Genomic DNA, 23708 nt, shown 5'->3' with positions numbered 1-23708 from the left:
CTATACAAGGAATGAACATAAACGGCGTCACGTTTATGTCAATAACTTATAATGCAGATGAACAGAGGAGACGTGCAGTTAGCGCCCGTCCAGTGCTTTGTCCCGCGCTATGATGGACTCGTCAAATTTGATCATCAGGGTGGTTCCTTTGTGCCAATGAGCCATCACTTTTGCCGGAAAGCCGCTGCAGGTCATCAGGGTTTCCACAGTGCTGGCTGTGAAGGAAGCACAGTTCAATGTGGTGTTCTACTTGGGGACGGAGATGTAGGAGTTGATCAGCGGGTCCTTCTCGATGTTGTAGTAGGTTTTCTCGTCGTCGTACGTCTGCTCCTGCTTGTCGGCTTCCTTACCGAACAGAGCCTTCTAGGCCAACACCTTGATGAAGAGGAGGGCGCTGATAACCTTGGTCTCCCGTTTACCGTTCTTTTCTCTCATCACCAGCTTGTCCAGGATGCGACATTTCACTTGTAGGCCCAACTCAGAGAGTTTAGCTGGCGCTCGGAGACGGAATAGACGTGTTTTTGTCAGTACTGGAACGCGAACGCACTAAAGCTCACTTCTGTCTTGGGCTGGGCCAGAGAACGTTCTGGAATAGTAGGCTTCCCTTGGCTGAAGCGCAAATCCATGACCTGAGGGAGAGATACAATGTTTTAAAGGTGACTGTCCAATATGCTTAGTTCTAACAGAATTTACAATAGACTAGGGCAGTGTTTCCCATTCAGTGTGCCTCCAGCTGTTGCAAAACTACAACTCCCAGAATGCCCGGACAGCCGAAGGCTGCTGGACGTTGTAGTTTTGCAACAGCTGGAGGAACAGTAATGGGAAACCCTGCAATAGATTGTGGCTTGACTGGCGGCTGCCGTGAGACTTTTTACAGGGCTCCTGTTGAAGGACAGATCTCCTGCTCCCGTACAGCGAGTGGTACTTTACATGTACAGAATAAGCAGTGATGCAAAAGCATCGCCGCTCACCTCCAGGCCACCAGGGCTAGGATAAGATATTTTTTGTATACCCCAGTATGAAGATAGGAGCCCCCCTCTTATACATCCCCAATATGTATATAGAAGCCCCTTTCTCTTGTACACCCCCATATGGTGTCATGAACGTACATTGGATTTTTTTCGCAGCCCTTTGCTTCCAGCAGTTGTTGGCTGCACATCCCCTATCACACAGGGGAATGTGGAGCTGACAAACAATGGTTTTTCAAACTGTGAAAAAGAAATGGTCAGCTAATGAACAATCGTGTGAACATTTTCCGGCTGATTGCTCACCCTATTAGGCTTTGTTCGCACGGCGGGATATCCGCAATTTTGCACTCATTTTGTTTCCGTCAGAATTATGGTGGAATTTTGTCGGAAATCTGTGTTGTCAATTCTGCTTATTAAAGATTATTAGAATTGGGGTTACAGTGGTCCCTCAACATACCATGGCAATCCTTTCCAAAAGAACCATCCTTTGTTGAAACCATTGTATGTTGAGGGATCCGTGCAATGTAAAGTATAGCAAGCTGTACTCACCTGTCCCCGCCGCTCCGGACTCGTCACCGCTGCCCTGGATGTCGCCCTCCATCGCTGTTGCAGCATTCCGTGGTGTCCCCGACGCTCTGGACGTCTCTGCTTCCCCGGGATCCTCGCTCTCCGCTCTCCATCGCCGTCACTACGCACGCACGCCGCTCCTATTGGATGACAGGACAGCGTGCGCGCAAAGTGATGACGACGATGGAGAGCGCCGGCGATGGAGGGGATAGTGAAGATGACACTCCGGAGCCCCGAGGATAGGTAGGAGACCATCACCGGAGCACTCGGGGCACCGTAAATGGCTATCCGGCAGCAGATGAAGCAGTCAGTGCTGCCGGATAGCTGTTTATGCGATGGCCCCGACATGCAAAAGCATCATATGTTGATGCTGCCTTCAACATGCGATGGCCTCTGAGAGGCCATCGCATGTTGAAATTATCGTATGTCGGGGCCATCGTAGGTCGGGGGGGTCACTGTATTTAGTTTAGAAAAAAGAAGGCTTAGGGGCGACCTAATAACTATGTATAAATATACAAGGGGACCGTACAGAGATCTCTCCCATGATCTATTTATACCCAGGACTGTATCTATAACAAGGGGGCATCTGCTACGTTTAGAGGAAAGAAGGTTTCTACACCAGCACAGACGGGGGTTCTTTACTGTAAGAGCAGCGAGACTGTGGAATTCTCTCCTGGAGGAGGTGGTCATGGTGAACTCAGTAAAAGAGTTCAAAAGGGGTCTGGATGCATTTTTGGAAAGTAATAACATTACAGGTTATGGATACTAGATTTATAGGGACAGAACGTTGATCCAGATATTTATTCTGATGCCATATCTGGAGTCGGGAAGGAATTTTTACCTCTAGTATGAGTTTTTTTTTCCTTCCTTTGGATCAACTCAGTAGGGACTCATTAGGGTTATAGATTGAACTTGATGGACTCAGGTATTTTTTTAACCTTATGAACTATGTTACTATGCTGAAATTCAAAGCCCCATTGAGTTCAATGGGATTCTGCCATGGAATTCTGCAAAATGGGACAGCAGAAGTAAATGGGCAGTAAATTTCTGCTGAATTTACAGTGGAATTCTTCAGCAGAATTCCGAAAGGAAATTTCACCATGCGAACATAGCCTCACACAGATCAATATAGGCCTGTTTGGCCAATTATAGCCTTTTGTAATTAGGTCCCTACCCTGGGCTTTGTTCTGTATTCTACCTACTCTCTGTCATTGCTTCTCTGTATATGGTGCAATCAAGTTTGGATCATGATAGGGGTTGCAGACTGGGTAACAAAAAAAAAAAAGCAGTACTCATCTCACTGATCCACTGCAGTTTCAACAATCTCTGAGTGTCCGCTGATCTTCACTTTCTGATCAAGTTTCAACACAAGTAAATGCACGTTCACCCCACTAGTGACTGAGGTGGGCCCCTGCAGCCAGTAAGTGACTGAGTGGGTATTACCTTCTGTTAAAATGGGTAGTACAGCAACAATTGGGGATTTTGAGGTAAGTGCTTTTATTTTTATTTTAAAGGGGTACTCCACTGAAGGTTTTTTTTTTTTTTTAATCAATTGGTGCCAGAAAGTTAAACAGATTTGTAAATTACTTCTGTTTAAAAATCTTGAAGCTTTCAGTACTTATCGCCTGGTGTATGCTCCACAGGAAGTTCTTTTCTTTTTGAATTTCTTTTCTGTCTGGCCACTGTCTGGCTCTCTGCGGACACCTCTGTCCATGTCAGGTACTGTCCAGAGCAGGAGATATTTGCTATGTGGATTTGTTCCTACTCTGGACAGTTCCTAAAATGGACAGAGGTGTCAGCAGAGAGCACTGTGGTCAGACAATGAGGAAATTCAAAAAGAAAAAACTTCCTGTGGAGAATACAGCAGCTGATAAGTACTGGAAGAATTAAGGTTTTCAAATTGAAGTCATTTACAAACCAGTTTAACTTTCCGGCACCAGTTGATTAAAAAAAACAATGTTTTCCATTGGAGTACCCCTTTAACCTGTTGGGGACTAAGGGCGTAAAAGTATGCCCTTGCTCCCTGGTACTTAAGGACCAAGGGCGTACCTGAACTCCCTTGGGTATTCCGTTTACTGCCACACGATTTAATTTTCTACACTGACATGCTGGTGTTGCCCCATACTTTTCATTTTAATAAGAGATAAAAGGGAAAAAAGACACCCAAAATTTGTAATGCAATTTCTCCCGAGTTCGGAAATACCCCATATGTGGATGTAAAGTGTTCTGCGGGCGAACTACAGGGCTCAGGAGTTAGAGCGAACCATGTACATTTGAGGCCTAAACTAGTGATTTGCAGAGGGGTGGCTGCTGGTTACAAGAAAAGAAACACCCATATGTGACCCCATTTAAAAAACTACACCCCTCATGGATCATGACAAGGGGTATAGTGAGCCTTAACACCCCACAGGTGTTTGAAAAATATTCATTAAAGTTGGAAATGAAAATTAAAAAAATAAATGTCACTAAAATGCTGGTGTTACCCCAAAGCTTTCATTTTCACGAGGGGTAATAGTAAAAAAGCCCCCCAAAATTTGTAAAACCATACCCAATATGTGGATGTAAAGTGCTCTGCGTTTGCACTACAGAGTTCAGAAGGGAAGGAGAGCAATTGAACTTTAGGAGAGAGAATTTGGCTGGAATTGAAGGCTACGTGCGTTTACAAAGCCCCCATGGTGCTAGAACAGTGCCCCCCCCCCCACATGTGACCCCCATTTCGGAAACTACACCCCTCACAGAATTTAAGAAGGGGTGCAGTGAGTATTTACACCCCACTGGTGTCTGAAAGATTTTTGGAACAGTGGTCCGTGAAAATGAAACGCCAGTGGGGTGTAAAAGCTCACTGCCACCTTGTTAAGTCTGTGAGGGGTGTAGTTTTTGCCCCATGTACTGTGCCACTATGTCCCCACCAGATATGCCATTGTTCTCCCATAAACTGTACCATTATGTCCCCATGTACTGTGCCACTTTGTCCCCATAAACTGTGCCACTATGCCCCCATGAGATGTGCCATTGTGGCTCCATGACCTGTATCACTATGCCCCCATGTACTGTGCCACTATGCCCCTTATACTGTGCCATTATGCCCCCATGTACTGTGCCACTCTGACCCATATGTACTGTGCCACTATGCCCCCATGAACTGCACCACTATGCCCCCATGAACTGTGCCAATATGCCCCCAATGTACTATGCCACTATGCCCCCATGTACTGTGCCACTATGCCCCCATGAACTGCACCACTATGCCCCCATGAACAGCACCACTATGCCCCCATGTACTGTGCCACTATGTCCCCATTTACTGTGCCACTATTCCCCCATGTACTGTGCCACTATTTCCCCATGTACTGTGCCACTATTCCCCCATAAACTTTGTCACTATGACCCCCTAAAACTGTGCCACTATGTTCCCATCCACTGAGCCACTATGCCCCCATGAACTGTGCAGCTATGCCCCCATGTACTGTGTAACTATGCCCCCTTTTACTGTGCCACTATTCCCCCATGTATTGTGCCCCTATTCCCCCACGTGCCACTATGCCCCCATGAACTGCACCGCTATGCCCCCATGAACTGCACCACTATGCCCCCATGAACTGTGCAACTATGCCCCCATGTACTGTGCCACTATGCCCCCATTTACTGTGCCACTATTCCCCCATGTACTGTGCCACTATTCCCCCACATACTGTGCCACTATTCCCCCATAAACTGTGCCACTATTACCCCCTAAAACTATGCCACTATGTTCCCATACACTACGCCACTATGCCCCCATGAAGTGTGCAATAGTGTTGAGCGGCATAGGCCATATTCGAATTCGCGAATATTCGCGAATATATGGACGAATATTCGTCATATATTCGCGAATATTCGCATATTCGTAATATTTTCGTTTTATTTTCGCATATGCGAACATTCGCGTGTGCGAAAATTACCATATGCGAAAATTTGCATATACAAAAATTAGCATAAGCAACAATTCGCATATGCGAATATTAGCATATGCAAATGTTCGCATATGCGAAAATTCGCACACCAGTCTCACACAGTAGTACTAGAGCCTTCTTTACACCACACAAGCTGGAAGCAGAGAGGGATGATCACTGTGATGTGTACTATGAAAAAAAAAAAAAAAAATAGAACAATATTCGGAATTACGAATATATAGCGCTATATTCGCGAATATTCGCGAATAAAATTCGCATTGCGAATATTCGCGAGCAACACTAGTGTGCAACTATTTCCCCACAATATATGCCATTGTGCCACTATGCCTCCATGAACTGTGCCACTATGCCCCCATGTACTGTTCCACTATGCCCCTATGTACTGTGCCACTATGCCCCTATGAACTGCACCACTATGCCCCATGAACTGCACCACTATGCCCCCATGAACTGTGCCACTATGCCCCCATGTACTGTGCCACTATGCCCCTATGAACTGCACCACTATGCCCCATGAACTGCACCACTATGCCCCCATGAACTGTGCCACTATGCCCCCATGTACTGTGCCACTATGCCCCCATGTACTGTTCCACTATGCCCCATGTACTGTGCCACTATGCCCCATGTACTGTGCCACTATTCCCCCATAATTGGTGCCACTTTGACCCCCCCCTAAAACTGTGCCACTATGCCCCCATAAGATGTGCCTTTGTGCCCCTATGAACTGTACCACTATGTCCCCATGTACTGTGCCACTATGCCCCTATGAACTGTGCCCCTATGCCCGCATGTACTGTGCCACTATATCCCCATATATTGTGCCACTATTCCCCATGAACTGTGCCACCATGGCCCCATGAAATATGCAACTATGCCTCTACGACCTGTACCACAATGCCCCCTATGACCTGTGCCCCTATGCCCCATGTACTGTGCCACTATGCCCCTATGAACTGTGCAGTTAAATCATCATGCCGCCTGTATAACAAAAGAAGCGCTGGGCCGCTGGGCAGGGAACAGAGTGTCTTGATGACACCGATACAAGTGAATGAGGGGAGAGCTGGCTAGCGGTCTGGATGTTTGGTAGTCGCAGTCTGGATCTGGACCACGATCCGCCAGTTGGGTACCACTGCTATACATTATATCTGGTGCTGAGTGTGCAGCAGATTTACAGGAATAGTTGTAATAGGAACACATTGCTAATTAAACTTACATAGAAAACTGTGAGTGTTTTATCTACTATAAACAGTACTAGCTGAATACCCGGTGTTGCCCGGTTTTTCCTTCCTAATCCTTGTTGGGGAGGAAAATAAACAAAGGAGGAAGCTTTTGACTTCATATTCTGTCCTCATATATTGTTGTCATATCCCAACCCCATATCCTGTCCTCATATCCTGACCTCCTATCCCATCATCATATCCCAACCTCATATCTCGTCCTCATATCCCGACCTCCTATCCCGAACTCTTATCCCAACCTCCTATCCCATCCTCCTATCCCGACCTCCTATCCCGACCTCCTATCTCAACCTCCTATCCTAACCTCCTATCCCGTTCTCCTACCCCAACCTCCTTTCTCAACCTCCCATCCCGACCTCCTATCCCGACCTCCTATCCTGTCCTCCTATCCCGTCCTCCTATCTTGACCTCCTATCTCGACCTCCCATCCCATCCTCCTATCTCGACCTCCTATCCCGACCTCCTATCCTGACCTCCTATCTCGACCTCCTATCTCGACCTCCTATCCCGAACTCCTATCTTGACCTCCTATCCCGACCTCCTATCCCATCCTCCTATCTCAACTCCCTATCCCGTCCTCCTTTCTCCACCTCTTATCCCGACCTCCTATTCCGACCTCTTATCTCAACCTCCTATCCTGTCTTCCTATCTAGACCTCCTATCCCGAACTCCTAACTCGTCCTCCTATCCCATCCTCCTATCTTGACCTCCTATCTTGACCTCCTATCTCGACCTCCCATCCGTCCTCATATTCCGACCTGTAATATGTGTACCAGGTATTGAAATATCTCCAGCCCTACAGAAGTTATGAGAGAACATAAATTTCCCATTGATTTGACTGGGACTTTAAACAAAACCCCTGAACCTCACAAATGGGGGTAGTTAAGGGTTAAATTAACTATCCTATATTTTAAGTGGACATATAAGTAACATGTGACCAAGTATTATCAAAATATCTCCAGCCGTTTGGAAGTTATGCAGTAACATATATTTCCCATAGACTTGTATAGGACTTTAAACATAAACCCCACCCCTGGCAAATGGGGGTAAGTAAGGGTTAAATCACCTATCCTATGTTTGTTGTTGACATATAAGTAACATGTGTGCCAAGTTTCATGTTAATATCTTTAGCCGTTTGGAAGTTTTTGTGGAACATACATACATACACACACACACACGTTGAGTTTTATATAAATAGATTACTATACAGAGATTTATATACAGTATACTGACTATACGACCACTGTGCCAATATATACCACTTCTAGTTCCACCAACTACCCCCCCCCCATGAATTATTATTGTCTTTGTTCACTTTAGACCATGACCAGGGGTATGTGACCTATACCAGGACACTAGGGGCATCTCCAGCCTTTACCAATGGAGGTGCCCAATGTCCTTGACACCTTGAGCTTGTATCCCAAGGAACATAATAGTTGCCTGAACCCATATAGTTCACCATTTGTTTCCTAACTGTGGACCTCCTGATATTGCAAAACTACAACTCCCAACAAGCCTTGCTGGGAGTTGTAATTTTGCAACATCTAGAGGTCCATAGTTTGGAGACCACTGTGGTCCATCATAAGGTCCCTTAAACTGCAGAGGGTACCAACCAAGCTAAGGCAAACTCTAGATGTCTTTTATGATGCTCACATCACATTGTATAAGGTAGAGCAAGTTTATAGGGCCACTGCCTGGCATGTGCCACCTGAGGTCCATGGCCGATGACATCACCTGCACACGGCCAACTGCTGTTTACTTTCTGCTGGCGACCGACGTGACTGGACCGAGGTCTACAGGCTGAAGGAGAACTGCGGAGATGGCGTCTACTGGACATGGAGAAGATGGCGAGGAGGTGAAGAGGAAGAGAGAAGACAAGAGGAAGGAGGAAGAAGAAGGTGAAGATGGAGTCAAGAGGAGGAGAGGAGATGACGATGGAGGATCAGAGGATGAGGAGCCAACACCTGGGATGGTGTCCACTGGACATGGAGAAGATGGCGAGGAGGAGAAGAGGAAGAGGGAAGAGGAAGGCGAGGATGGAGTCAAGAGAAGGAGAGGAGACGACAATGGAGGATCGGAGGATGAGGAGCCAACTCCTGGGATGGCGTCCACTGGACATGGAGAAGATGGCGAGGAGGAGAAAAGGAAGAGCAGAGGCAAGAGGAAGAGGGAAGAGGAAGGCGAGGAAGGAGTCAAGAGGAGGAGAGGAGACGGCGATGGAGGATCAGAGGATGAGGAGCCAACACCTGGGATGGCGTCCACTGGACATGGAGAAGATGGCGAGGAGAAGAGGAAGAGTGAAGGCAATAGGAAGAGGGAAGAGGAAGGCGAGGATGGAGTCAAGAGGAGGAGAGGAGACGGCGATGGAGGATCAGAGGATGAGGAGCCAACACCTGGGAGCAGCCAAGGAACATTGGGCACCTACCCCAGACTAACGGTCAGCAGCTACCATCTCCACCAGCTCCTGGGTAGGGGCAACTTTGGCAAAGTAAGTTCTAGCTCTATCTTGTTTTCTGTTATTATCCATTTCAGGATGGATATGTGTTGTAGGGGGAGGGGGGGGGGGTGCAGTGTTGTTGTTAGGTGGTTTTGCTGGTACTTGTAGTCCCACAATGTATATTTTCCTGATGGCTTTAGTTTTTATGCAGACCTATAAAAGACTCCCTGAAGGGCCTACACTTGGGACTAGGTGTGAACGGATCCCTTGGGGCGCGTCCATGTACTGTGTTCTGGTAGATGGTAGATGGAAGTCGGGGTGCCCAAGATGGTAGAAAACCAGACGCAGGGAGAAGAGGAGAAGATACAATGGGGTCTTTACTTCTGGAGCAGGGTGTAAATGGTACATACATGGGGAGATTTATTGAGACCTGTGCAGAGGAAGAGCAGTGTAGTTGCCCATAGCAACCACTTTCAAAAGGCCTCTGAAAAATGAAAGAAGCCATCTGGTTGCTATGGGAACTGCACTGCTCTTCCTCTACACAGGTCTTTATAATGGGCACGGGAATACGCAATAATATAAAGTTGATTTATAAAAGTGCATATGTGCTAATATTATATCGCTTGTAATGAATAATAAAATCTCTTCACATGTAATGTCTATAGGACTCATATAAACCCAATAATAAAGTGCAAGTGCAACAAAAGAGTTCCCCTATGGCAGGGGTCTGCAACCTTTAAGACAAAAAGAGCCACTTGGACCCGTTTCCGAAGAAAAAAAAAACTGGGAGCCGCAAAACCCCCCTCCCCTCTGATGCCCTGGTTGGGATACACTGGCATACACACACAAAAGGGACTACAACTCCCAGCATGTGTTATTCAGGAGTCTTCAGTCTGTGGTATAACACCAGCATGCTGCCTCTGTAGTCTACTGGGAGTTGTAGTTCACCAACACCTCTATTGTATCTTAGTAGTCTCCTGGGAGTTATAGTTCACCAACACCTCTATTGTATCTCAGTAGTCTCCTGGGAGTTGTAGTTCACCAACACCTCTATTGTATCTTAGTAGTCTCCTGGGAGTTGTAGCTCACCAACATCTCTATTGTATCTCAGTAGCCTTCTGGGAGTTGTAGTTCACCAACACCTCTATTGTATCTCAGTAGTCTCCTGGGAGTTGTAGTTCACCAACACCTCTATTGTATCTCAGTAGTCTCCTGGGAGTTGTAGTTCACCAACACCTCTATTGTATCTCAATAGCCTCCTGGGAGTTGTAGTTCACCAACACCTCTATTGTATCTGAGTAGTCTCCTGGAAGTTGTAGTTCACCAACATCTCTATTGTATCTTAGTAGTCTCCTGGGAGTTGTAGTTCACCAACACCTCTATTGTATCTCAGTAGTCTCCTGGGAGTTGTAGTTCACCAACACCTCTATTGTATCTCAGTAGTCTCCTGGGAGTTGTAGTTCACCAACACCTCTATTGTATCTCAGTAGTCTCCTGGGAGTTGTAGTTCACCAACACCTCTATTGTATCTTAGTAGTCTCCTGGGAGTTATAGTTCACCAACACCTCTATTATATCAGTAATCTCCAGGGAGTTGCAGTTCATACACCAGTGTTTCCCAACCAGGGTGCCTCCAGATGTTGCAAAACTACTACTACCACCAGCATTCCCTGGTTGGGAAACACTGGCATACACACACATAAGAGGGACTACAACTCCCAGCATATGTTATTCAGCAGTCCCTGTCCCCCCATCATTCCCAGTATGATATTTATTCCCCTGCAGTCTTTACATCCCCAGCCTGTGTAATATGTCTCCTCACACATAGAAATCTTCCCCAGCCCCTGCAGTGCAGTATGTCTCCTCTCCCCTCACCAGCTCTGTGTTTCCCCTGTGCAAACATGAAACCTCCCCATGAAAACTTAGGTCCTGTGTGTACAGAGCTGGGGGAGGGGAGGAGCTTTTCCCCTGTGAAAACATGAAACCTCCCTGTGAAAAATGAGGTCCTGTGTGTACAGAGAAGGGGGAGGGAGGAGCTGTGTCCGTCCCCGCTCTCCCACTGTCTCCTTGTATTATGCAGAGCTGCGCTCTCGCGCTCTCAATCCTCCGTGAGGGGGCGTGGCTTCATTATCTGCAGCCTTGCGGTGAAAAAATCAAACCCATGGCTCTGCCCTCGATCCTCTCCACTGTAGCTTCGGAAAACTTGCCCCTCCCTTTTTCACCTCACACCGGGTTGCCGACCCCTGCCCTATGGGATTACGGTTCTCTATTCATTATTGTCTATTTTTGCCATATATCACTGTATGCTCTGTTGTATTTGCTTTTTTTTGCACATTTTCTTTCTTTTCTGCATTACTTGGAGGTCAGATGGTACTTATTACATATATTTTGCCTTTGTTTTCCCTGCCCCTGGTTGAACCCTTTTGTAGTCCAATGAAATTTAGCTAACTGGCCTGGATATTCCTGGGGGTAGACTGAGGAAAACCTGTAGGATCCCAACACCATTTACTTTGTATGGCCCCTCCCCACACCACTTACTTTATATGGCCCCTCCCCACACCACTTACTTTACATGGCCCATCCCCACACCACTTACTTTATATGGCCCCTCCCCACACCCCTTACTTTATATGACCTATCCCCACACCACTTACTTTATATGACCTATCCCCACACCACTTACTTTATATGGCCCAAAAATAGGACTGGGACCAAAAATAGGCCCGCATTTTAAAATAAGCAGCCCATTTTTATGGTGGACGTAAGACTGCTGGGACCCCAACCAATCCCCTCGGTTCAAGTGGCTCTCCAGCTGTTGCTAAGCTGTAACTCCCATCATGTCTGAAGAGACTCAGGAATTAAGGAAGTTGCTGTTTTGAAACAGCTGGAGAGCCACAGAATGGGGTACAGTGTCACCCATCATCACTGTGGAACTTACAAGTGACTTCAGCTGATGGGACAGTCAGGAGAATACAATATGATATCAGTGACCTGAGTGATGTTTTCTCTGTTGTCTTTCCTTTCCTTCTTTATCTGGTCCAGATGCCAGGAATTCCTCCAGCTCCATCTTCTCTGCAGAGTCTGACGCCCGGACATCATTGGCTCCTCACATTGTCAGCAGATCTCTGTATAAAGACAATGGGGGAGATTTATCAAAACCTGTGCAGAGGAAGAGTGGTGCAGTTGCCCATGGCAACCAATCAGCCTGCTTCTTTCATTTTTAAAGAGGCCTGTGAAAAATGAAAGAAGTGATTTGATTGGTTGCTATGGGCAACTGCACGACTTTTCCTCTACACAGGTTTTGATAAATCTCCCCCAATATTCATTATAACACATTATAATTCTGCCAAATACCGTGCAACCTGAATATAAAACTGCCACGCACTGTACCCTCTAAAGATATTATTGCCACACACTGTACCCACTGAATATAATACTGCTTACCACTGTACCATCTAAATATATTATTGGAACACACTGTACCCCCTGAATATAATACTGCCACACACTGTACCCCCTGAACATAATACTGTCTACCACTGCACCCTCTAAATATATTATTGCAACACACTGTACCCCTGAATATAATAATGCCTACCACTGTACCCTCTAAATATATTATTGCAACACACTGTACCCCCTGAATGTAATACTGCCACACTCTGTACCCCCTGAATATAATACTGCCTACCACTGTACCCTCTAAATATATTATTGCAACACACTGTGCCCCCTGAATATAATACTGTTACAACCTGTACCCCTGAATATAATACTGCCACACACTGTACCCTCTAAATATATTATTGTTACACACTGTACCCCCTGAATATAATACTGCCTACCACTGTACCCTCTAAATATATTATTGCAACACACTGTACCCCCTGAATATAATACTGCCTACCACTGCACCCTCTAAATATATTATTGTAACACACTGTACCCCCTGAATATAATACTGCCATACACTGTACCCTCTGAATATATTAGTGCAACACACTGTACCCCCTGAATATAATACTGCCTACCACTGTACCCTCTGAATATATTATTGCAACACACTGTGGCCCCTGAATATAATACTGCTATACACTGTACCCTCAAAATATATTATTGCAACACACTGTGCCCCCTGAATATAATACTGTTACAACCTGTACCCCTGAATATAATATTGCCACAAACTGTACCCTCTAAATATATTATTGGAACACACTGTACCCCCTGAATATAATACTGCCACACACTGTACCCCCTGAATATAATACTGCCTACCACTGTACCATCTAAATATGTTATTGCAACACACTGTACCCCTGAATATAATAATTCCTACCACTGTACCCTCTAAATATATTATTGCAACCCACTGTACCCCCTGAATATAATACTGCCACACACTGTACCCTCTGAATATAATACTGCCACAAACTGTACCCTCTAAATATATTATTGCCACACACTCTACCCCCAGAATATAATACTGCCATACACTGTACCCCCTGAATATATTACTGCCATGCACTGTACCCTCTAAATATATTATTGCCACATACTGTAGCCCCCTTAATATAATACTGCCAAATACTGTACCTCCTGAATAGAATACTGCCACACAATGTACCCTCTAAATTTATTAATGCCACACACTGTACCCCCTGAATATAATACTGCCACACACTGTACCCTCTGAATATAATACTGCCTACCACTGTACCCTCTAAATATATTACTGCAACACACTGTACCCCCTGAATATAATACTGCCTACCACTGTACCCTCTAAATATATTAATGCAACACACTGTACCCCCTGAATATAATACTGTTACAACCTGTACCCCTGAATATAATACTGCCACACACTGTACCCTCTAAATATATTATTGCAACACTCTGTGCCCCCTGAATATAATACTGCCACACACTGTACTGTCTAAATATATTATTGCCACACACTGTACCCCCTGAATATAATACTGCCTACCACTGTACCCTCTAAATATATTATTGCCCCACACTGTACCCCCTGAATATAATACTGCATACCACTGTACCCTCTAAATATATTATTGCAACACACTGTGCTCCCTGAATATAATACTGCCATACACTGTACCCTCAAAATACTTTATTGCAACACACTTTGCCCCCTGAATATAATACTGTTTCAACCTGTACCCCTTAATATAATACTGCCACAAACTGTACCCTCTAAATATATTATTTCCACACACTGTACCCTCCAAATATATTATTGCCACACACTCTACCCCCAGAATATAATACTGCCATACACTGTACCCCCTGAATATATTACTGCCATGCACTGTACCCTCTAAATATATTATTGCTACATACTGTAGCCCCCTTAATATAATACTGCCATACACTGTACCTCCTGAATAGAATACTGCCACACACTGTACCCTCTAAATATATTAATGCCACACACTGTACCCCTGAATATAATACTGCCACACACTGTACCCGCTGAATATAACACTGCCATACACTGTACCCCATGAATATAATACTGCCATGCACTGTACCCTCTAAATATATTATTGCCACATACTGTACCCCCTTAATATAATACTGCCATACACTGTACCTCCTGAATAGAATACAGCCACACACTGTACCCTCTAAATATATTAATGCCACACACTGTACCCCTGAATATAATACTGGCACACACTGTACCCCTGAATATAATACTGCCACACACTGTACCCTCTAAATATATTAATGCCACACACTGTACATCTGAACATTATACTGCCACACATTGTACCCTCTGAAAATAATGCTGCCACACACTGTACCCCCTGCATATAATACAGCCACACACTGTACCCTCTGAATATAATACTGCCACACACTGTACCCTCTGAATATAATACTGCCACACACTGTACCCTGTGAATATAATACTGCCACACACTGTACCTCCTGAATATAAAACTGCCGCACACTGTACCCTCTGAAAATAATACTGCCCCACACTTTACCCCCCGAATATAATACTGTACCTCCTGAATAGAATACTGCCACACAATGTACCATCTAAATATATTAATGCCACACACTGTACCCCTGAATATAATACTGCCACACACTGTACCCCCTGAATATAATGCTGCCGCATACTGTACCCCCTGAATTTAATACTGCCACACACTGTATGTCTGAATATAATACTGCCACACATTGTACCCTCTGAAAATAATGCTGCCACACACTGTACCCGCTGCATATAATACAGCCACACACTTTCCCCTCTGAATATAATACTGCCGCACACTGTACCCACTGAATATAATACTGCCACACACTGTACCCTCTGAATGTAATACTGCCACACACTGTACCTCCTGAATATAATACTGACGCACACTGTACCCTGTGAATATAATACTGCCACACACTGTACCCTCTGAATCTAATACTGCCGCACACTGTACCCTCTGAAAATAATACTGCCCCACACTTTACCCCCCGAATATAAAACTTCCATACACCGCAAACCCTTCATCAACCCCCCCCCCACCCCATGCTTGGTTAGCTATTCACCCCAATGCCCTCTCTGCCACATCCTCGCTATTCTCATCACCCCATACACCCCACCCATCCTTGGCTCTTCACCCCCGCACTCCATATTATTCCCCCCCATCCTCAGTCTCATCATTGCAACCCTCCCCCCCGCACCTCATCCTCAGACTCCTCATCATCATCATTGCACACCCCCCACACCCCATCCTCAGTCTCCTCATCATTCCACCCTCCTCCTCATCATCATCATTGCACCCCCCACACCCCATCCTCAGTCTTCTCATCATTCCACCCTCCTCATCATTGCCCCCCCACACCCCATCCTCAGTCTCCTCATCATTCCACCCTCCTCCTCCTCATCATCATTGCACCCCCCCAGCATCCCCTCCTCCTCATCATCGCATTCCCCCCACCCCATCCTCAGTTTCCTCATCATTGCACTCCCCCCAGCTTCCCCTCCTCCTCCTCATTATCATTGCATCCCCCAAACACCCCATCCTCAGTCTCCTCATCATTGCAACCCCCCCAACACCCCATCCTCAGTTTCCTCATCATTGCAACCCCCCCAACACCCCATCCTCAGTCTCCTCATCATTGCAACACCCCAACACCCCATACTCAGTCTCCTTATCGTTCCACCCTCCTCCTCCTCATCATCATTGCACCCCCCCAGCATCCCCTCCTCCTCATCATCGCATTCCCCCCCACCCCATCCTCAGTCTCCTCATCATTGCACGCCCCCTAGCTTCCCCTCCTCCTCCTCATTATCATTGCATCCCCCCCAACACCCCATCCTCAGTCTCCTCATCATTGCAACCGTCCCCCCCAGCACACCCCTCCACCTCATCATCATTGCAAACCCCCCTCCCCCTGGGTCCCGGTCCTCATTCTCCTGCTCATCAATATTACATCACCCCAGCATCCGAACCTCGATCTCCATACCTTCCTAGAGATTCGCAGTGCTGCAGTGTGAGGATAAGGGAAGGCTGCTGCTCATGTCACGCATTGCAGGGGTCAGAGGCTGTGACGCGTCAGAGGCTTGGTGCAGACGCGCGGTGCTCGTCTACTCCCATAAGCCCCTGTCCTTTCCATGCAACCCGGAAATTATTTTTAAAGAGCCCGCGCCTTTGCTGGTGATAGTGCTGGCAGCGGTGGGCCCAAGCCGCGCCTGAGGTCCCGGCCTGTTGCTGCAGCATGTAGCATAGTGTAGTGGCAGGGGGACCGCTCCTCAGTGGCCTTTTTGGCGGCCAGCTGGGCCTATTTTACTATAGGGGCCTGGAGCTGCAGCTCCATCAGTCCCTATGTTATTCCGGCCCTGCCCCACACAACTTACTTTATATGACCTATCCCCACACCACTTACTTTATATGGCCCATCCCCACACCACTTACTTTATATGACCGATGTCCACACCACTTACTTACATGGCCCACATGTGATACATCAAGGTGCATCCAGATGAAGTATCCTCATTGAATTTTGTTCCCTTCAATGCTGCTCTTTTACTCTTTTAGGTATCCATACATGGACCTCTATAGCTTCATTACAATCTTACAGAAACCTACTTGGATCAGGAGATGAGAACCACACTGATCCCAACCAACTCAAAGACATGTCTATTCATTTTTCAAATTATTAATAGAGTTGGGAGATAAAGTAAGTGAACCCCCTGGAATTCCCTCTATTTGTGCATTAAAGGGGTACTCCGCTACTAGACGTCTTATCTCCTATCCAAAGGATAGGGGATAAGATGTCTGATCGCGGGAGTCCCGCTGCTGAGGCTCCCTGCAATCTTCTCGCAGCAGTGGTCTTGACGTCACGCTATGCCCCCTCCATTCATGTCTATGGGAGGGGGGATTGTCGACTGACACGCCCCCTCCCATAGACATGAATTGAGGGGCCATAATGTGACATCACAAGGGGACATGGCAGTGACGTCACGATCACGGGCTCCGGCTCTGAGCGTTCTGAACAAAATGTCCCTTTAACTACTAATAAGATTTGTTCCCCAAAAATGTAAGTGAATTCTTCTGATTCAGAACAAATTACTTGTTATACCTCCGGGATGTTGTCCTGTGACTGACCATGTCCGGCTCTCCTCCTTTTGGATCATCTGTGAACAGATGTTGGAATTCTGTGTTCATATGGATCCATATGTCCTGATCCTGGCACAAGTATCTTTACTTGGAGAACTTGACCCGCTGTATTTGTAGGGATACATCCCCCATTGGTGCTTCTGGATGACGCATTCTCATCCTCTTTCTCAATGAGGATACTATTTTTCTTTCTGGATCCATCATTTCTGTAGGGATTTCTGCCCATTTTTGAGACTATTTATCATGTTGGACCCAAGAATTCCATGGTAATAATTTCATACATTTTTTGGACCATTGTTTATATTGATGGGATCCCCTTCTTTTGCCTTTTCTACTTTCCCTATTTCACAGGGACTGTAACACTAATCTGGTAATCTTTGTCCATTGAAGAAAACTGCAGTACCACAAAGTGGACTATTCTGCACAGGAATATTCATATATTGAGTGAATTTTTGAAAAATTTGATTCGGTTGATTTGCTGAATTTACTTGCAGCGAATCTGTATAAAAAATGGCTATTTCTGGCCTACAGAGAGCCTCAAAAGGGGTGTAGAACACTTTGCCTTACAGTAACACGCATAGGGTGTGTGCTGGGTTAGTGAAATAATATTGTTATTCAGTATGACATGCAGATTAGAGGCGTCACTATTAGAATCACTGTCACATCAATAGCCTGAGAGTGTGGAGATGGAAGTGGTGTGCCCTGTCCAAGTTGCTGTTGTGGCCCACCTTCTCTTCCACAAAATTGTGCAGGACTGGTACTGCCTTCTTCGCAAAGAAATGACTGCTTGGGACTCTTCACCTCGGCTCAGCACAAGCCATCAGTTTTTTGAAAGGTGCCGAGTCCACCACTTGAAAAGGGAGGGACTGCAGCACCAGCAACTTGAACAGGAGCACATTCAGCTTCTGCGCCATTGGATTGGAGTGGGAGCATAATGTTGTCTCTTGGACATGGCTTCGCCAATGGATTGCTGGCGGAATGACTGTCTTGAAGTAGGAAGAGCAGGAGCATCTGGAGCGACATAAGATAGGTATAGAAATTAAGCGGATCCCTCCAGGGAACAAACCAGGATAGAGGCAGCGCACAGGACTTCAAAGGTAAAATGGTTTATTTACCCGGCATGCCGGGTAAATAAACCATTTTACCTTTGAAGTCCTGTGCGCTGCCTCTATCCTGGTTTGTTCACTGGAGGGATCCGCTTAATTTCTTCGCCTGTGTGTCCAGGAGCAGCTGCCGCTCTTCGCCCGTTGCAGGGTCACTTCACGCCTTCACCATAGTTGTACTTGGTCGCAGTACAACTAGACTTGGTGAGCAAGTTTTCTTGTCTATTATCTTTGCTTTTACATTACGCTATCACACTAGGAGCGCTCTCCTTGTCTGTCTATAAGATAGGTATGACACACAGCTCCCTTTGGCTGATGTGGTGGAGCCTTGGCTGGCTGAAACAAGGAGCGGCGTGCCACTGGATGATGCAGCAGGCTGGACCACCACATCGGAGCCACCGTTCTCCATGGCCGCTTTTTTGGTGACACAGCATGTGTGTACGCAGGGCCGTGGTGCCAACATTGGGACCCTGGCCTTGCTTCACCTTCTGCCGACACATCTTGCATATGGCCATGTTAACCTCCTCCGGATGCTTGATGAAAAACTGCCACACCGTCGAGTAGCTGATTTTCCCACCAACAGTCCCCACTGATTGACTGGTGCTGCCGCCGACTCCAGGAACCCCTGTTCCACTACCTCCCGAGAAGGTAGGCTGTCGCCTCTGTTCCATTTTCCAAGCCTCAATTCATAGATTGTTTATCTTATGTAATAAATATAAAATCTACTGTTATATATCTGCATTATAGACAGGTGCAGAGGGAATATACCTGATATTCATTTGGTCGCTTCCCCCTTTACGCATGCGCACGGGTCTTTTTCTGCCAATTAAATTGGTGAATGTTCATATCAATAGGGATGTACGTGTAATTGGCAAACTCCAACCTATTGCCTTTATATATTACATATCCTTATTTTTATTTATTTTGCCTATGTAAGGAAGCCTGAACATGTGCACCAATACATACCACTTTTGTACTTATTGTGCCCCAGCCAATTATTGCGCAAACGCATAAATGATTCCAAGTGCTGTCTGAACGTGCGTGTAATATCTTTGCAACTTTCGTATCTACTGCTTCTGTACGCCTGAATGGCAGGTTTGATACCACATCTCCACTATTAGCTGAATTGCTTTTGATTTCATCACATCGGCATCACCATTACGCACTGAATGCCCCTTGATGTCATCACACTGACCGGCGCCATCTTGCAAAGAGGATTCCGCCAGGGTTCCGCCACCAAACCTGCCAGGTATCTTATTGGCGAGCAATATGTGGAATATCACTTTATTTAATCTCCATAGAGCATCCAATAGCAAACATATAAAGACGGTAGCTTAGTTGTCCTAAGCTGATGGTCTCTGGGTGCTATACAGCAGACCCAACACTTAGTCCCCCCCACCCTTCCATCTATATCAGTTTTTCTCAAGCACGGTTCTCAAGACCCCCCCAACAGGTCATGTATTCATGATTTCTTTAGTCTTTCACAGGTGATATGACTATGGTGATGTCTTATTTACTGATCATAATTATATCACCTGTGAAAGACTAAGGAAATCCTGAAAACTTGACCTGTTGGGGGCTCTTGAGGACCGCGCTTGAGAGACACTGATCAATATCAACTTTTTGATGTCTTCTAATGAACCTCTTCTGTTTGTTTTCCTTTAGGTGGTCCTGGCATCAGTCCCTGGTCAAGACACTTACATGGCCATAAAAATTGTCAACAAAAAAGAGGACAACAAGGATACCATCAAGAGAGAGCTGCGGATACTCCTGGCGGCCCGAGACTGTCCGTTTCTATGCCACCTCTACGCCGCACATCAGTCTTTGGAGCGTGCCTACTTCATCACAGAATATCTGTCTGGCGGCAGTCTGGAGGATTTGATCAGGGTGTGCGGCTATCTGGACATCGACAACATAAGGTTCTACGCAGCAGAGATGGTATGTGGGCTCCAGTTCCTCCATGGACAGAACATCGTCCACAGAGACCTCAAGCCGGAGAACATCATGTTGGATGCAGAAGGCCACATCCGCATCATTGACCTGGGCCTGGCACAAGATGGAGTCACCGCCTCCAGTAGGATCGATGGAGTGACAGGAACATTCTACTACATGGCCCCGGAGGTGCTTCTCGGGAAGGAGTATTGTACAGCAGTTGACTGGTGGAGCCTCGGGATTGTGTTGTGCAGGATGGCAACAGGACGCTTCCCATTTTACATTGGCCACAGCAAGCAGAAGGTTTTCAGAGCCATCACCAGAAAGGAGCCGAAATTTCCACCCGGGCTGGATGCTGCTATTGAACATCTCATCACTCAACTGCTACGCAAGAATCCGGACAAGCGCCTGGGGGTGCGAAGAAACATCCGGACGCATCCATTCTTTTCCACCATTGGCTGGGAGGAGCTGGAGGAGAAGAGAGCAGAGCCACCATGGAAGCCGTATAAGGCAGTTCTGCGAAATCACCATCTGCAGTGGCCAGAGGACACAGAGACCCCCCATCATGAGACCGGATTCAATTATACGTCACCAAGCTGGGCCCGGTAAGATCCTCCTACTATAAACAGGCCTTAAAGGGGTATTCCAGGCAAAAACATCTTATCCCCTATCGAAAGGATAGGGGATAAGATGTCTGATCGTGGGTGGGCTTGCCGCTGGGACCCCCATACGATCTTCCTGCAGCAGCCCGCATTTTATACGTAGCTGAGCCGCTTTCTATACGTAGCTTCCGAGACCGGGACGTGACACCACACCCCCTCCATTCATTTCTATGGGAGGGGACGTAAGGACCACAACGCCCCCGGTTTCCAAAACTGCAGACGCAGCTACGCATAGAATGTGGGCTGCTGCAGGGAGATCGCGGCCCCCCCCCCCCCCCCCCCGCAATCAGACATCTTATCCCGTATCCTTTGGATAGGGGATAAGATGTTATTGCCCGGAATACCCCTTTAAGAACACATGTAGAGGTGCCAAAACCACACAACAATTTAACCCCACCGGGTTAACAAAACCTATTTTAATCCATGTGTTCACTATAAAACATAACTTTTATTAAATGTAACTAATATTATGAACCGGTGAGAAAACACACACACTTAAAAACACAACCCTATTTGCGTCTGTAACTGCATAGTCCACATGTGTTGCACTGGGAACCACATTTAGGAATCTGAGGAATAGGTAATAGCTAAGTATTTTACCCTAAATTTGTAGTAACCAGTGGAGAAAGAAATATACCACTACTATTGTGCCACTCTCAAAAGGAGGATATATATTTGGGGTTATCAACCCTGGATATACATCCTCCTTTTGAGAGTGGCACAAAAGTAGTGTTATATTTCTCTCTCCACTGGTTACAACAAATTTAGCGTGCGAAATACTTACCTGTTACCTATTCCTCAGGTTCCTAACTGTGGTTCCCAGTGCAACACATGTGGACTATGCAGTTACAGTCGCAAATAGGGTTGTGTTTTCAAGTGCGTGTTTTTTCACCGGTTCATAATATTAGTTAAATTTAATAAAAGTTATGTTTTATAATGAACACATGGATTAAAAGAGGTTTTGTTAACCCCGGTGGAGTTAAATTGTTGTGCGGTAAGATCCTCCTCACATGTTCTTCACTTCTCCATAGGTGGATGAGAAGATCTGGACTCTGAGGACCCCGCAGCTACTGCCCAGACCCTCCGGTCTCTTGACCCCATGCCTCATGTCTCTGCTGCTGTTACCTTGGCTGCCCTAGAACATCATCTCCCGCCTCAACATTGACTTGGCATCCTTCAATCCCGGGCTGGTATCCAACATCACTGCAGCCCGAAGATCCTCTATGCCCCAGGAGCGGCCTGTGCTTAGATTCCATCTGGTGAGTTCAGGAACAATAGTCGCATGTTGTGGTCCTGGGATGCTGAGTGATGTCTATTATCCCTGAACTCACCCAAGCACAGGCCGGGTAAGTACCACACTCACCACAACCCACACACACCACACACACTACACGATAGGGATAGGTGCACACACATAGACACATACCACAGATAGGGGACATATATCGGCTCGATCCAGGGATTTATTCTGACCGCCATATTTGGGGTCGGGAAGGAATTTTTTCCCCTGATTTGAGGACAATTGGCTCATTCCTTACAGGGGGTTTTCGCCTTCCCCTGGATCAACATAGCCGTAAATAGGTTTAGCAAATTAATATCATGAATTACCCTATTAGTAACACAACAAATTCTAAAAAAATAATAATAAAAAATAATAATAATAATAATAAAAAAATAATATATATATATATATATATATATATATATATATATATTATATTATCTTAAAATTGTATTTGTCCCAACCATAAAAATTAGACTAGCACACATGAATAATTAAATAAAATAATAATTTAAATTAATTTACCCCCCACCTATCACTCAGTTTTGTTACCAGCCTTTGATCCAGGGATTTATTCTGACCGCCATATTTGGGGTCGGGAAGGAATTTCCCCCCCTGAAAATAAGGACAATTGGCTCATTCCTTACAGGGGGTTTTCGCCTTCTCCTGGATCAACATAACCGTAAATAGGTATAATATTTAGTGTATGTGTGTGTGTATATATATATATATATATATATATATATATATATATATTTTTTTTTTTTTTTAACATAAAAATTCCCTTTTACAAACAAAAGATATATTAAAAATATATATATTCCTTAAACATATACTTTAGACTAGTACACAATTATAATAAAAAATTATTTAAAACTAACACTACCACACACATAGATTAGGTATCGGC

At 45.7% G+C, this 23708-nt stretch overlaps 1 protein-coding gene and 1 pseudogene across 1 annotated transcript; one reads left to right on the top strand and one right to left on the bottom strand.

Moving 5' to 3' along the window:
* Window positions 1-12361, bottom strand: LOC130296700 (trafficking protein particle complex subunit 5-like; annotated as a pseudogene).
* On the top strand, window positions 8420-23160 carry LOC130296697 (protein kinase C delta type-like). The gene is made up of 3 exons (XM_056548521.1): window positions 8420-9217; window positions 20588-21459; window positions 22548-23160. Exons 1-3 carry the CDS (start codon window positions 8549-8551, stop codon window positions 22570-22572), a joined length of 1566 nt encoding a protein of 521 aa, XP_056404496.1. The 5' UTR covers window positions 8420-8548; the 3' UTR covers window positions 22573-23160.
* Window positions 23161-23708: the final 548 nt, after the last annotated feature.

The sequence above is a fragment of the Hyla sarda genome, chromosome 12 (assembly GCF_029499605.1).
Source record: "Hyla sarda isolate aHylSar1 chromosome 12, aHylSar1.hap1, whole genome shotgun sequence".
NCBI classification, from domain to species: Eukaryota; Metazoa; Chordata; class Amphibia; order Anura; family Hylidae; genus Hyla; species Hyla sarda.
Note: the sequence above shows the minus strand (reverse complement) of the source record. Positions and strands in the feature narration are given on the sequence as shown.

Bases quoted from the DNA above. Each gene is read 5' to 3' on its own strand.
- LOC130296697 (XM_056548521.1), top strand. From the start codon at position 8,549: ATGGCGTCTACTGGACATGGAGAAGATGGCGAGGAGGTGAAGAGGAAG. The intron at 9,218-20,587 runs GTAAGTTCTAGC...GTTTTCCTTTAG, and splicing joins GTAGGGGCAACTTTGGCAAA to GTGGTCCTGGCATCAGTCCC. The intron at 21,460-22,547 runs GTAAGATCCTCC...ACTTCTCCATAG, and splicing joins ACGTCACCAAGCTGGGCCCG to GTGGATGAGAAGATCTGGAC.